Source organism: Alligator sinensis, unplaced genomic scaffold, assembly GCF_000455745.1.
Source record: "Alligator sinensis unplaced genomic scaffold, ASM45574v1 scaffold118_1, whole genome shotgun sequence".
Classification (NCBI taxonomy): domain Eukaryota; kingdom Metazoa; phylum Chordata; order Crocodylia; family Alligatoridae; genus Alligator; species Alligator sinensis.
Window position 1 is genome coordinate 1578971 of NW_005841850.1, and position 15256 is coordinate 1594226.

At 41.3% G+C, this 15256-nt stretch overlaps 1 protein-coding gene across 1 annotated transcript in view; it reads right to left on the reverse strand.

The window, feature by feature from the left end:
- The window catches only part of PPM1D (protein phosphatase, Mg2+/Mn2+ dependent 1D), a 51557-nt gene extending 36328 nt beyond the window's left edge, over positions 1–15229 (reverse strand). Inside the window, exons 1-2 of the mRNA XM_025210125.1 lie at positions 15085–15229; positions 14282–14339 (exon numbers count right to left, since the gene is read on the reverse strand). Coding sequence (XP_025065910.1) covers positions 14282–14321 — 40 coding nt within the window. The 5' untranslated portion in view covers positions 14322–14339; positions 15085–15229. The remainder of the gene's footprint in view (positions 1–14281; positions 14340–15084) is intronic.
- Positions 15230–15256: the final 27 nt, after the last annotated feature.

The window sequence follows — 15256 nt, forward strand, 5'->3', positions numbered from 1 at the left end:
CACTGCCACCACCCGCGGGGGCTCCCCACTCGGCTCACCACCGACACTGCCACCGGCTGCTGGAGCTCCCCACTCGGCCCACTGCCGACACCAATGCCTGCTGCAGCTCCCCACTCAGATCAGCACCAACACCACCACCTGCCGGAGCTCCCCACTCAGCCCACCACAGACACTACCACTGCCTGCGAGAGCTCCCCACTCAGCCACCCCCGACACTGCCACCACCTGCAGGAGCTCCCCACTTGGCCCACCACCGACACCATCACCTGCGGGAGCTCCCCACTCGGCCCACCACTGACACTACCACTGCCTGCCGGAACTCCCCACTCGGCCCACCACCAACACCACCGCCTGCGGGAGCTCCCCACTCGGCTCACCACCGACACTGCCACCACCCACAGGGGCTCCCCACTCGGCTCACCACCGACACTGCCATGGCCTGCCAGAGCTCCCCACTCAGCCCACCACTGACACTACTACTGCCTGCGGGAGCTCCCCACTCAGCCCGCTGTTGACATTACCGCCTACAGGAACTCCCCACTCGTTGCCACCACTGCTACCACCACCCCGAGCTTGCCATGCCCCCCCCCAGCCTCTGGAGGCACACAGCGTTCAAGCTTGTGACCCACTTTGGAGTCACAACCCACGGGTTGAAAAACACTGGTCTGGAACAGTGGTTCTCAACCTTGTTTGTACCAAGACCCATTTGAAAACATCAATGGCCAGGTCCGACCCAGTGCCCCTCAGTCCCAACCCTCTGCCCCCAGTGTACTGGGGCAGGGGGTGGGTGAGTGGGATGTGGGGCCCCCCAAGCAGCCCTTTGCAAGCTGCAAGTCTACCAGCCTGCAAGGGACAAGCCAAGTTTCCCATGTTTTTCTCTTTTACAGGAGAATCCCTTTTTCAAGTTTGTTCTCCACCCTTTCATATATTCTTGTTGAGCCACTTTTGGGTTGCGACCCACAGGCTGAGAAACCCTGGTCTAGACCAGAGAAACTGGTATAAGGGGGAGGGATGCACTAATTTGCAAACCACATAGAGGATGTAAGAATTGTAAATGGTTTGCTGGAAGGATGGCTTGGGAGAGGTCTTGGAGTGTTTGTCTGGGGACCTGCACGCCTCAATCTTTTCATTAATGACATGCATGAGTGGGGTTTGGAGCATACTTGTTACATCTGCAGATGACACAAAGCAGGGAGGAGCAGCAAGCACTGTACAGAACAGGGTTAGATTACAAAGTGATTCTGACAAGTTGGAGAAATTATTTTAAATGAAGAGGGTGAAATGCACTAAGGATAAGTGCAAAGTATTAGGCTTCGGTAGAATGATCCACTGGACAAATACAGAAAAGGGAAGGACTGACTAAGCAGCAGAAGAATGATAGTGTGAATCACAAACTGAGTCAGCTACTGCATCTTATATTGCTGGGAGGGAAAGCACAGTGTATCGGGTTGTTCAAGCTGAAGTAAGAGCTTCGAGCGCAGCAGACTAATTCTACTACACATTAGTGTGGCAGGCAAAATCTGTCCGAATGCACAGTAGAATTAGTCTACTGCACATTAGCATCACCAAAAAAAGTGTGCGCCACAGCTAATACGCAGTGGCGCTGATTACAGGCATTAAGGTAGTACCTGTAATTACAGGTACTAAACTTAACATGCCATAATTATGGTGCATTAATGAATGTGTAGACGCACCACGTGTGTCTTTTCACTTTATTCAACACTGGTAAGAGTCAGCTGGAGTATTGAGTCTTGATACGGGCACCATACTTAAAAAAAAACATGGACCGATTGGAGAGGAGAGAGAAAAATCCTCAGACCTAGGGGGGAAAAACAGAAACTGGGATCCAAAAATTTGGGTTTCTTTAGTTTAAAGACTTAGGAGAGATGTAACAGCAATTTTCAAATATATAAAAGGTCCTGTAAAAAGGAAGGTTATAAACTATTCTCTATACCCACAAGGTAATGGGCTAAAATTTCAACAGGAAAATCTTTCTAACCATAAACAAAGACAAGCACTGAAATAAATTGCCAAGGGCATTTGTGAAAATTTCCTCAATGAAGGTTTTAAAGACGAGGCTAGACTAATATCTGTCAAGAATGGCATTCATATATTTGATCCTGCCTTGGAATAGGAGAAGGGAGTCGATGACTTTGCAAGGTCCTTTCTGTAAATCTAGAAGATTAAAATATTATTTTGCCACAACTGCTTTAGTGCCACAACTGTTTATGTCCTTTTCAGATGGGAAGCAACATTATTCAAATAGAATTCTAACCACCACTTTTATGTGAGTGACCCATCATTTACCCTTTCCTATATGCATCCTAAACACCTCCCCCTTCAATCTCTGATGCCTTTACCTTTCCTCGCATTTGAAGCCTGACTAATACCCCTTTTCACATCAAGAATTAATTCAAGGGCCTTTGCACTGTAGGTTCCCAAGGATTGCTAGAGCTGTTGGAGCAGGGTTTACACCAATGGTTATAAAATACAGAATAAGATATGTTCCCTGCTGGAAAGAGTTCTTCAACTGTGCTAGATACTTATATATTTATACCTTGCTATCACTTTGTAGTCCTGTAACACCTTGAAGTGCCAGGCATGCTATCAATATTGTTGAATTAAAAGAGCTTGCCTGCAAGTAATATTTCCGATATCAGTAAAATGGAGATGACTAATTCCTTGGCAGATGCAGTGTACGTAGTTCGTAATTTTTGTTTTTAATTCTTTAATAGGATGAAAGCCGCTTGCTATGAAGATAGGCAACGTGTCAATAATATTTGAAACTTCTATAGAATCTGAGCATCTCAAAACACATTACAAAATGTTAACAAAGTAATCTACACAGAATTGGTTAGATGAATTTTCTCTGTATTTTCCAGCTGGGTATATAGACAATGAGCCATTATATTTATGTACAAAAGATCACATGTTAGTGTGATCGGTCCAAGACAGCACCCAGAAGTCCTTCCGCTTTAACTTGCAGAGAATACGTCTTCATGACCACCTCGTATAGAATTGCTTAAAATTAATATCATATTCAAAACAAAACAAGGCAGGCAAAGACTAACCTGGAAAAATTTTCTACTATCTGGAAAACACAATACATCCCTATTTCCTTTTTTTTTTTTTTTGGTTAACAGATAAATGCAACCAAACAATTGCAAAGTTGATATTCCTTTATGAGGATAACTAAGTCCATCACTACTGACACTGTGGTGGGGAAATAGATCTTATTATCAGGGTGCAGCCAGAAAACAGTACTCCTGACTTGGAGTGAGTGACAACAAACTGACAGGCTAATAATACCATCAAGGTCTGTTTCACCAGAGGAACAATTAAAGTCTCAAAACACCTGTGAAAAATCAGTAATGAAATACTGCAGTTTCATATGTGGAGTAGGAACAGAGGATGTTATTAAGTAAAAATGATTATTAAGTAGAGATGGTGCTTTCTAAAATGTTTAACAGAAAGGGAGCAAGTCATGGGCAAAGGCACAAACAGAGCCCACCACTGGTGTGCTTTATATATACTTTTATACTTGTGATAACAGAAATAGGGAAAAGTCAAAGGGTAAAACAATTCCCTGAGGATGAAAAGCCCAAAAGCTTGCAATTAAAGAACTTTTTTTGCAAAAACCTGTTGGTCTAATAAAAGATATCACCTCTACCGTGAGCCCTGATTGCTGAGGATGAAAAGGTGATTGATGAATTCCAAGATGCTTCTTTTTCTCCCTCCTTTTTGATATCAATGTCATTTTGTGCTTCCAATGGAATGCAATGTCTGACAATTCAGAAGGAAGTTACATGCAGCTCAAATGCTCTCTGCCATTGCTATTAGCTTACAATCAGGGCATTGCACCATAGAAACTAGTATTTAACCAAATTAGAGTGGGTGTGGTTTTGTTGTGTAACTGGACACAGCTAGAACAAATACTTAAAAATATATGGGTGTGGAACTGTTGAAGATTATGCAGCAAACTAAAGAACATCCTTACTTGTCAGTTTACTCTTGCATTTACTCTAGAGATCTACAAAGCTCTGTCCAACTCGGCCAGAAACAGGAAACTACCAAAGACATAATAAGCCAGTATACAAAGGGTGTGGGGCTATAAAGAGAGAAAAGAGTCCTGACAGAGATGTTAGTTGGATGAAGCCTTATTGCGTAGCCCCCACAATTCACATTAGGCGCCACCACGCCCCCAAACCCCCCATGCTGGATCCACTGTCTGCAGCACATGCTTGGGATCTGTATTGCACTTGCCCTAGCTGGTCTGGGACCTGTGCTACACACAGTGTCCTGCTCTAACTAGTCTGTGATCTGGCGCTACACAGGGCACCCAAGCTGTTCATCTTGGACTACGGCACATGCAGAATGCATCCCAGACTAACATTAGGAGGGGGAAGGCAGAGGGTGATGCATGCCATGCAGATCCCAGAAAGGGCACCAGTCCCAGACCAGTTGAGGTGGGCACCATGTGTAGTGAGGATTCTGGAGTGGGCACTGTGAGGTATGCATGCATCCAAGGCCCTGTGTGCAGGGCTGGTCCCACACATGTCACATGAGTCAACTCAGACCCAGGGGCAGCACTGGGGCCAGATAATGGGGCTCCACAGGCCAAATCCAGCCCATAGGCCATATCTTTGACACTCCTATAATAAGCCAATCACAAACTGAAATAAGAATAGCCTTGTCTTCGGTAGGGAAAATGTATATTTTTAGAATATTAGCCAGTATCTTAAACTCCCAACATAGGATGATTGTGGTTTTAACCCATTATTGGAGCAGGTTAAATCTAAGGGTTAACAGACATCAAAAGATACAGCAAGTGTCAGAACTCCTTAAAATCATCCTTTGATGTCTGCTAATCCTTGAAATGTAACATTGACCAGTTGTTTGTTATCACTATCAGTGACCTGGGATGGGGTATCTTCAAGGGCTACCTCTTCCACAGGTGCAGAAAGACTGAACAGGATAAGGAGGGAAAAGAAGCAGGCTGGAACACATTCCCCAAAATGCTGAGGAGTTCCAAGTGAGGAGCCCATGCTGGGGGAAAGCAGATGTTTTCATCACAAAGGGAAAAGCAGGACTGAAGTGCACCAAAATGTCATGCGTTTTCTCAGATACCAAATTCACATACTCCAAAATGTTATGGAGCAAGAAATCCAAAAGCTTACACCTTGACACTGATCACACTGCACTCTCTCTTTCAAGGCCAGTACACATACCTTTTCCTCCAAAGGTTGCATCACACATCACAATAGTGCTTTGAATCAACAGCTACAAATAATAAAGGAGAACTGCTAGGGGCTCACAGTATGCTGACCTGCGATGCAAGCCACAGCATGCAGCACCTGGCACTTTCATTTTAACAACGTGTTTCATTTATTACTGCACAATAAAGTTTTATTTTGTGAAAAACATTTTTGCTTTCTTTGCCTTACAGTACAGAAATGTAACCTCCCAATCAACAATACCTTCTCCCATTCAGAAACATTAAAAACATATACTCTATTCCTAAAGTAACACAAAATAAAAAGGCAATATGCCTTTTCTGGCTTTAAGAGCATACAATGTCAAAATGTGTTCTTAAAACCTGCCTCAGCTGCAAAATACCGCAAAAGGTTATGGTAACTACACAAAATCAGCAGACATTCCACATTTCCCCATGGCCTTGTAAATACCCTGTGAAACACAGTGTGCAGCAACAACACAAAGAATATTTGTCTCAGTGAAATCATACCTAAAGCAAACAACATCTTCACAATCCCTTTCACCTGACAAATGTACAGTCCACATTGAACTGTCAGGCAACAGTTAAATCTTTCTTTATTGTTATCAACATGTTTGCTCTCTGGCTTCCTGAGTCAGCAAAACAAAGGTTAGGCTGAATCCCAGAGAACTGCAGTTGGCACTGCAACCCCGCCAACGTTAATAAGCCAATATGGGAAAAATGTCATTGGTGGCAACTTGAAAAGTTGTCCTGTATTCCTAAAGAGGTATTACGTGCCTTCTCTAACCACTTAATATAAATGTAAGGAAGATGTCTCCTGTAATCTATCAAAACATAACCATGGAAAAGTACCCCTTTCTGGGTAGCGAGAGGGCCAGAATTGCGATATGTGCCCATTCATCACCTTACCACAGTTACGAAGCCCATTCAGATGAATCCACTTATTTCCACATTGCCCGCTGTCACAGTCCTTTGTAGCATGACATGCATACTGGCTTGACACAACTCAATGCTGGCCAACCCCACTGTTTTCAAAACACCAACTACTGTCTGATAGTAATCCAGGATTGGCAGAAGGCAGAACAGGATGGCACATTAAAGACTAACTGGTTCAGAGAAGCATGAGCTTTCATAGGTAACTGCAGTCCATTCCTAGCATCTGATGAAGCAGATGGTTGGCTATGAAAACTCATGCCTTCTGAAACCAGTTAGTCTCTAATGTGCCACCCTGTGCCCTACCTTCTGTTTGATTTAAGACTAACATGACTAACCACCTCCGTTATCCAAGATTGTAAGCTTCAAGAGTATGATCTTTCCCCATATGTCCCATGTCAAATCAGCTGATATCTTGGTGTCTCTGTACTAGTGTACTGTAAAAACTGTTGCAATTCCACCAATGCAGTAGGATCAGTTGCCCTTTCCTAAAACAAACACGAGAACTCTGCTAATCTGTTCAGCATTCGTGTTGCTCACAGCAAGAAAGACTGAGACTAGAAGTGTGAGGCAGATCCAATAAAGGGACAGAATAGAGCGAAATTAAAGAATTACACAAATAAATTATGTAAAAAAAATGATGGGGTGGAATAGAGCCTAAATCTCTCAAGTTCCCTTAATTCCCTTTTAAGACCGCTGCGCTCTCACAATGCACTGACAATATGTCCCAAAAAACAGTGGACAGGGGAACAAGGGGAAACTAAATGCCTCTTCGTAATGCCAATATACCTCTTGTTGAAACAGTTTCATTATGAAGATGTATTACACAAACTAAGGCACCAAACCAAATGTGAAGACATTGACTGCAGTGTCAGCAGATACTTGCCAGCGGAAATTTACTTGTCAAAATTTCTAGCAGAAATGTAGCCTCAGATATTTAACTAATATAATTAATTTTTGTGCCTTACTGTGATTTTTGTGATGGAAACAAAGGAGTCACTGTGGCTGTGGTTACCAAGGTTTGAATGCTTTCATGTAGTACCAGTTCAAGGAATAACCAGCTTTAGCAGATAAACTCAGCCTTCTGTTTTGTTTTGTTTTTTTTTGTTTAAATATTTTTGGAATAGTTCAGATTGTAATTTAAGACACATGTAATACATTAAATTCTAAATCAAATGATTGCATCTCTAGTAACACAGAGAGAAGGCATAAACATTCTGAGTTTGTGTTGTTACTAATTTAAAAATAATGAGGGACTGGCTATCTCAAGGGTTTAGTAATGGGAGATGGAGCTTTTTGCCTGTAGATAACTGGTGTTCAAGGTAGCTAATTAGCAATTACAGGGGTATAGGTTGTAGCTGTCTTGGTCTAAGGACACAGGCAGACAAGGTTCTTTGGGTAAATCTGATATCTTTTATTAGACCAACTCAAATAGTAAAGAAGCCCTTGCATGCCAGCCTCTGGCCTCTTTACTATTCATTCCACCCAGGAAGAGCATACGCTACCTGCAGATGCTTCTTCAGCCTGATGAAGGGTATTTATACCTGAAAGTTTGCAAAGAAGAATTTTCCAACTATTTGAGTTGGTTTAATAAAATATATCAGATTTACCCAAAGAAGATAGGAAGTGCCAGTGTTAAACCAAGCCAGGTTGATAGTGCCCAAAAGTTATTTAAGGTTGTTGATTGTAGCTGTGTTGGTCTAAGGACATAGGCAGACAAGGTTCTTTGGGTAGATCTGATATCTTTTATTAGACCAACTGAAATAGTTTGAAAAATTGTTCTTTGCCAAGCTTTCAGGCATAGAGAGAGGTTATTTATTCTTTAATGTTTGATAGGTGGCCTATGTGAACTAAACTGGTCATCTCAGCAGAGGAGCTATAGAGCAAGTCTCTTTCCAACTTCCTCAATCCCCTTCCACAGGGAAGCCAAAACCTGAAAGGCATATAACAACTGACCTCCTTGGCTGTGCCTTTTGAGTGGCCCTGAAAGCACAAAACAGTTGATATGTGAAGTTTGTATTAGCTGTGCTGCTTCTGTTTGATGAATACAGAAATTTCCATTCTGGGTTTAGCAAGGCACCACTTCATTAATCTCCCCCCCCACCTCCTCCCCATTTTGTTATAACTGAGCCTCTTACATAGTCATACAGGAAATGTCACACACAATTACAGAAAAAGTATTTAACTGTTTTAATTGCACTTTTGAAAAAAATATTCATAAAGATGCAAGATGTCCAAAGGACCAGATTATACAAAGACACATTACACAGAGTTGATATGAGAGATTAAACCTAACAAAGTCACCGAGGCAACAGTAGTGTCCTCTTCTAGAGCATTCAATATACTCCAGAACCAGTGCACAGTAGTTTTGCATATATTTATAATCATTCTTTTCTCATATGTGTGCTTAATTTTGGTATTCAGGGAACTTAAATGGACAAACCAAATTCCACTTTAAGTGTATGTGGGATTTTCTAACTGTACTGAAAAGATAAGATAGTTTGGAGTAAAAAAGTAAGTGCTTCTTCTGGATTTTGGATGAAACCTTAGGATACATATATCAAACTATCAAATGTTTAACAGGGGTTCTATTTAAAATATGCTAGAAATTCTGTTCAGTGTGATAATCCCTTCTTCTTCGTTAGTTAAGAATGGATTTCACAATTGAGAATATTCCTTTGATACTGACTCCTCAGCTAAGAATGATAAAAGCTCACGTCAACAGCAGGAATTCACATTGTATAGAACTGAGGGCTTTTGTTTTTAGCAGACTTCTATTGTTAATGCTTGTTGTTATAAAGGTGTTGCAATAAAAGTTGTTGATTATTGCTTGTCGTTTTAAAAGTTGAAGCATATTGCTTGTGATTACCTTGTAAATACTGGGTGGTTGGGTAATTTATGTAAATTACACTTAATGTATCAGTTATGGTTAATTATGTAAATAAATGCTTCTATTTTCTTTTCTTTCAGTGTGGGCCATTAGCAGGTAATCAAGCCAGGCTCCCTGGCTTTGTTCTCGTTATCACTGACAAATCAACAGCAGTTGACCGAGGCACCAGTAAAGAGGTTTGTAAAACTAAAAAGCCCAGTAAATCTCTGTCCAGGACAGACCCACGGTGGCAGGTCACCAGTGAGGTGCACTGTTGGGGCTATGGGTGGGTGTAACAGAGCTAGAGTCAGTGAGAGGTGGGGGGCCTCTCATTTTGGACCAAGCCTACTTGGATCTGGGACATCCTGTGAGAAGGCAGGAGCCATTTGCTCTGAAGAGCAAATGAAAGCGCTGCAGGGCACCCGCTTTAGACGGCCAAGCGGTTCTTCATTCCTGGATAGAACCAGGTATGGATTATAGGGTGACTGTCCCGTTGTCACCCTGGCCTGGGCATTGTGGGGGGAGTGAGGGTGCCACGGGTGTCCATGCAGGTGAGATTGAATCATGTGGGGCTGGCTAGGCTGCTACACCTGGTGTCCAAAAATACACATTACACACAAGTACCTACAAATTGCAGGTGCCCTCCTCCCCTCCTATATGCAAATTGAAACGACATCTGGTGGACAAAGGGGATCACTACACAAAAACTGCAGCAGCATCTGGTGGACAAAGGGACTCATTACATGTCATTCAGTGAATTACCATGTACACGACAGATCCATTGATATATCACATTAATTTGTGTCGATGCAAACTAAAATACATCGGGATGTGGTTTATTTTGAATCACAGACAGGTCATTTAAATTGCAAAAAAACCCTGTACATGTAAAGTGTGATGCAGTTAAACCAGAAAAGAGGGCTATTTTCATCACATGTACATCACTCCTAGTCTGCAAAATAAAGATTGGGTTTGATCCTGCAGGGAACTCAACTTCCACAGAGACCTATGAGTGGTAATTGTATGTAGGACAGTTTGACTTGATCCAAACTAACCACTGTGTTAAAAACATGGCCACCGCAATGTGTAAAGTGTGCTTCCACATTTTTTCCAAGTCTTAACTTCAGGATAAATATAGATGAAATCTATAAAACATTATGTGTACTTATCTAAGTTGGAGCGAGCATCAAAGAAAAATGTCAGCATAAAGAGAAAAAAGCAAAAGAATGCTTTTGTGACAAAAGGAGTGCTTGTGTGAATACTCCCCAATTAGCTGTATAGTTTTAGGTGAGCCAACACAGTAGGCTACTGCTCTACAGCTTAATTATTTTCCATTAAAGCTTAAAATTGGAAGCCTCCAACAATGTTTCCAAAATACTGTTTTCAAGTTCCTTTAATATCCACATCAAGGAAACAGAGATGATCCATGTGTTAGGCATATCAAATCACTTCCTTCCTACTTCAAAATAAGTGAGCTACATAAACCAATGTAATGGGTTATTTTTGTTTTATGTTTTTCCCACCTAGCTCATCTAATTATATAAAATATCAGTTTTTAAGTAACTGCTGGAAAGTGCGAACACATTTCTAAATCATGTCAAAGCTTGAATCCTTGATCTTCTCTAAGCCGCCCATGGAAGGCATAGACATAAGAGACTATTGCCTAAACCACATGAGAAATCTATTTTTTTTCACTAGTATCTTAATTAAAAGCTTCAGTTACCTATAAATGTAATTTTGTCTGTATGTTTATGCTAACTACATAGATTCACGTAATACTCGTATCTTACCTTTAACAAACTGCAAGTAAGGAATAAACTTGCTGTAACACTGAAATAGTAAAGGCTTTCATCCGTAATTTTGAACATTTTTTTTTTCCTGCAAAACAGAAAGCGTTTAAGTCTTGCCTAAGTTTCACCATTTCACCTAAGACCTAAGATTTATATAGCACATTTCATCTGAGACTTCAACAGGTTGCAGTCCTTTTGACCCCAAATGCTCTAACGACTGGAACAGGTGTAATCACAATGTATTTCCAGAATGAAGGGAGTTATGAAGTATTTGTAAACATCCCAAGTCTTTCTGCAAGGTAGTTATTACATCTGTTTTACCCAAGTGATAACGTGAGGTAGAAAGGGTTACTTGGCTTTTCTGAGGTCACAAAATAAATGGAAGGCAGTCAGAAACAAAAACGCACATTCCTTGACTCTCTGTTTACTACACTAAACACTATGATATGCAAAGCTTCCTACTAACAGATCACTAGCATCTTTTCATATGTGCAAAAAAGATCAATCTCCATTCACAAGCATACATTTTTGCACATTTTTATTTACCTAAATTTCACCTTTAACCATCTAAGGGGGCAATAGAAAAAATGGTGAGAGATAAATTAGCTTCTTTACAACATACTTTTAAAATTGGTAGTGTTTGTTGTTTTATTTATTATATGCTGATACTTTTGCAAGTGCTTCACTTTACAGATACACTGAAAGTCAATGAACTTTACATATGCAAGTTGTTCAAACACCTGAAAAGGGTTTTTCCTGTTGCAAGAGCCTGCCAACACGACTAGACCAGCAGAACCTTAGGGGGTGAATGCAGCTTTGCCCCAAAAGAAGCCTGCTTCTGGCAAAGCTTCTGACATCTGAGGGGGGCTTTTGGCAAATAACACTGGGAGCAGAAATCTCCTTCTGCTAGCATAGGCTGACTTTACACCATAGGGCTCTGCTGTCAGGATGCTGCTGCAGTTATAGTGGCACCAGCTCCATGGTGTGTAGGCTAAGCCTACATGTCTGCAGAAAAGAGAACTAGGGCTATAAAAACGATACCGGTCATGTGCTAGAGAAACATCTAAAAAGTACAAAAATTAAAACACCAGATCAAAGAGAAAACCCCCTGGGATATTAACACCTTTCTACACAACAGAAAAACTTGCTAGTGAGTACTGAAGAGATGATTTCTGATTTCAGTGACTTGTGCATGCATAGGTTTTATTAGAAGAGGTTACTAATGTACTGAGTAGCGACTATACTGCTTGTAAATTAATATTGCAGCCTAAAGGAGTAAATGGTTGGGTTTTTTAGCAACCAGAAAAGTAGATGATTATTCATAATAATAAGCAACCTGTACTGTAGAATTGTTACAGCGAATGAAGTGGGTCAGCCAGTTTCTATAATTAAAACTAACCAAATGGAGAATGGAAACACGTGACAGTCAGACCAAGTGACCAATCTCAAACAACTGAATTCATAATGACAGGACAATAATGCAGGCTAAAATACTAGGTTAAAAAAGCCAGCCTCAATGTGAAACTCAGATAAAATTCTTAGAAGAAACCATATTCCTACCTATTTGAATTTTCTAAGGGATTAAAGAAAATTACACAGTATGTTTCCCAAATTAAATATTTCTCAGTTCAGAGAAACAAGTACAGGACAGTTACAATGCCTTTGAAAGGCTTTCATAATTATTAATGTCAAACTTAAATGTCAAAATTGTGGGTATCACTAATTAATTAGCAAGCATGGATTAACAGCAAGATGAAAGAACACATGGTCAGATGCTGTTGGTTTTATGCCTGCTTTACTGTGGGATGTTAGGCAAGTCAACTGCCTTACACCAATCTGTATTGAGCAGGATACCTCACTACCTCCGAGATTTCATGAGAAATAATGAACGTTTAAGTATTTTGAGAGCTTCAGAAAGACTACCAATAAAACACTAAGCATTATACAACGTATCATGCCAACTAGCTAAACAACTGTATAATTTTGTATATAGATGCTTACCACATATTATCTACAATATTTAAGACAAACTGAATCTGTTCGAGTTATGTCAAAAATTAAATTTTTACCTGGCAAAAGCTCAACAGAATTGTATTGCATGAAATACAAACAATCAGGGTACTAAATGTATTAACAGTAAAAGTCATATAAAGTTACAAAAACACAACAAATTAGTTCCTTGTTTCTATCTACCTAGGGATTAAATCCTTTTGGTTATACCGTGCAGATTATGCCTCTACCAGAATCTCTATCAAAGTAATCACTGCTTAGTAATATGGCTTTATACCTTGGGAGGTAGATCCAAGAAAAGCTGGAGAACCAATATTAAAGACTAAAGGAGGCTTGAACTGACAGAGTGCACAAAGCTAGCCAAACATAGGGCAGAGTGGAGGAGGGTTGTTGCAGCATCTGAAGTGCCCCGACAGTTGCAGCGGCCTTGGGACTGACTTGATACCTTGAGAACATTTTCTACCATGCCCTGCTCTTGAAACGGGAACTCATTTCTTTGTAGAGTATAATTTGTAATCTTTAGAGAACTAGAAGACAACGTCAAAAGTACACTAACTAATGTCTTCCGAGGCAAATAAAATAAAAATAAGATAAATTGTAGCCACTGACATACTATCAAGAAAAAACCTGACAAAGGCATCATGCTCTCACAACATGTATTTGAAAACATAAAAGGCTCTGACAGTGATAGAGCTCTGCAAATACTGTCATAATAGATGATTAGAAATAATAACAGAAGCAAAGAGAAAGATGGAAGCTCCCTGGAGCTTTTAAAAATAGAAAAGCAAAAGCAGTATGCTCCTGCTTGTAATCTTATATTGGCTAGGGCAATCTAAATTAAGTCTTGACCTAAGGTGAAACTCCCATTTCTTAATACGCTTGTAGATCTAAATATTTTTGTCCTATGTAGCATTGAAATAGTCCTTACAATACAGAAATCCTTAAGTCAGAGTCATGATTTAGTTCAGGAAAACACCACAGCTATTGAGCTTGAGCCATGCTCCTTTACTGTGAGTTTGAGTTTACTGAGTGGTTGGATATCTGAGAATATCCACTGTGCACATCACCACTTGCTTGCCTGTATTCTGCTTAGACACGGGGCTGGAAAAAGGTTTAGTTTCCAAACTAAATGATCATAATGGTCCCTTTGGTCTTAACATCTATGAAACATGTCAGAGACGCATTTGCTAGCACAATTTTAATGGGATGCAGAGGCCATAACAAGGGTAGCAGAGTACCTTTCAAACACTATGGTGATGTGCAGGTGCAGCATGGGGTATTGACCAAAGGAGATGCAATTCCCATAATCAGTTAATGGGTACATGAACAGTAAGAAAAAATGTCTTTTTCTATTGTGTATCAGCTAACACGTGAAAACTAATACAAGGTGCAGTTATACTGAAGATAAGGCAGTTGTAATACAGTACGTTAGTAAAAAAGAAACACCTTTTCCTTTAGCGGAGGCAAAGCTGAAGGGTCCCCACATCCGGAGTTTAGCTGAAAACTGAAAGGAAGAAAGTAATAGTTTAGGAAGCTGTTGGATCTGTGTCGGCAGGACCAGCCTTTGATTTGCTCCCCCTTCAGTCAGATGAGCTTGGACCTTTCTCAAGACAAGGTCTGACCTGGACACTCGTCCAGTTTATCCCACCCGGGCAGCAGTCCTCACTGACTGGCATCCTCCTCATTTTGGCCATTGACGACTGGGTGGGGAAGAGGCAGTGGGGAGGTCTCCCCACGCTGCAGATACATGAGTTTTCTCATGGGAAGCATCTGTTCTCCCAACCACACGCCTGACACCACTGTGCACCTCTGGCCCCATGCCTTCCTGCCCTCAGAGTAACGACACGAATTACGGCATGACAGGAAGGCAAATGCCCATTTTAAACCCTCCCTGGTAGGTGGCCACCATAGAGGACAGTCCGGGTGTCCTCTATCGATACGAAACCGGACGCTTTCGTGTCCTCTATTTTTCTCTTGGAAGACAAAAATGTGTTCTCTTTCTTACAGAGAAAAAATAGAGGACATGAAGGCGTCGGGTTTCATATCAACGGAGGACAGAGGAGCAGAAAACCGGACTGTCCTCTCCAATAGCCACCCCGCTCCTGGCCCTGTCGTGTTTGCATTTGTCCCAAGTGAGACACCTGCTGGGTCGCCAACTCCATTCGAATCTATCCCGGGAGGTTTCGTCCCACGATGTAACGACACGAATTACGGCACGTCAGGAAGGCAAACGCACATTAGAAACCCACCCTTGGACTACTGTATCAATGAGATGCGATGTTTCATCGTCACGCGAATGAACGAATGCCCTATCCTTTATCTCCTGGGGGACTCCCAGCAGGAGATCAACCCTCCAAGATGGAGGGACATCTTGCAGGTGACTCTCAACAGAAGATGTCTCTTTGTCCTGGAGGCTTGTGT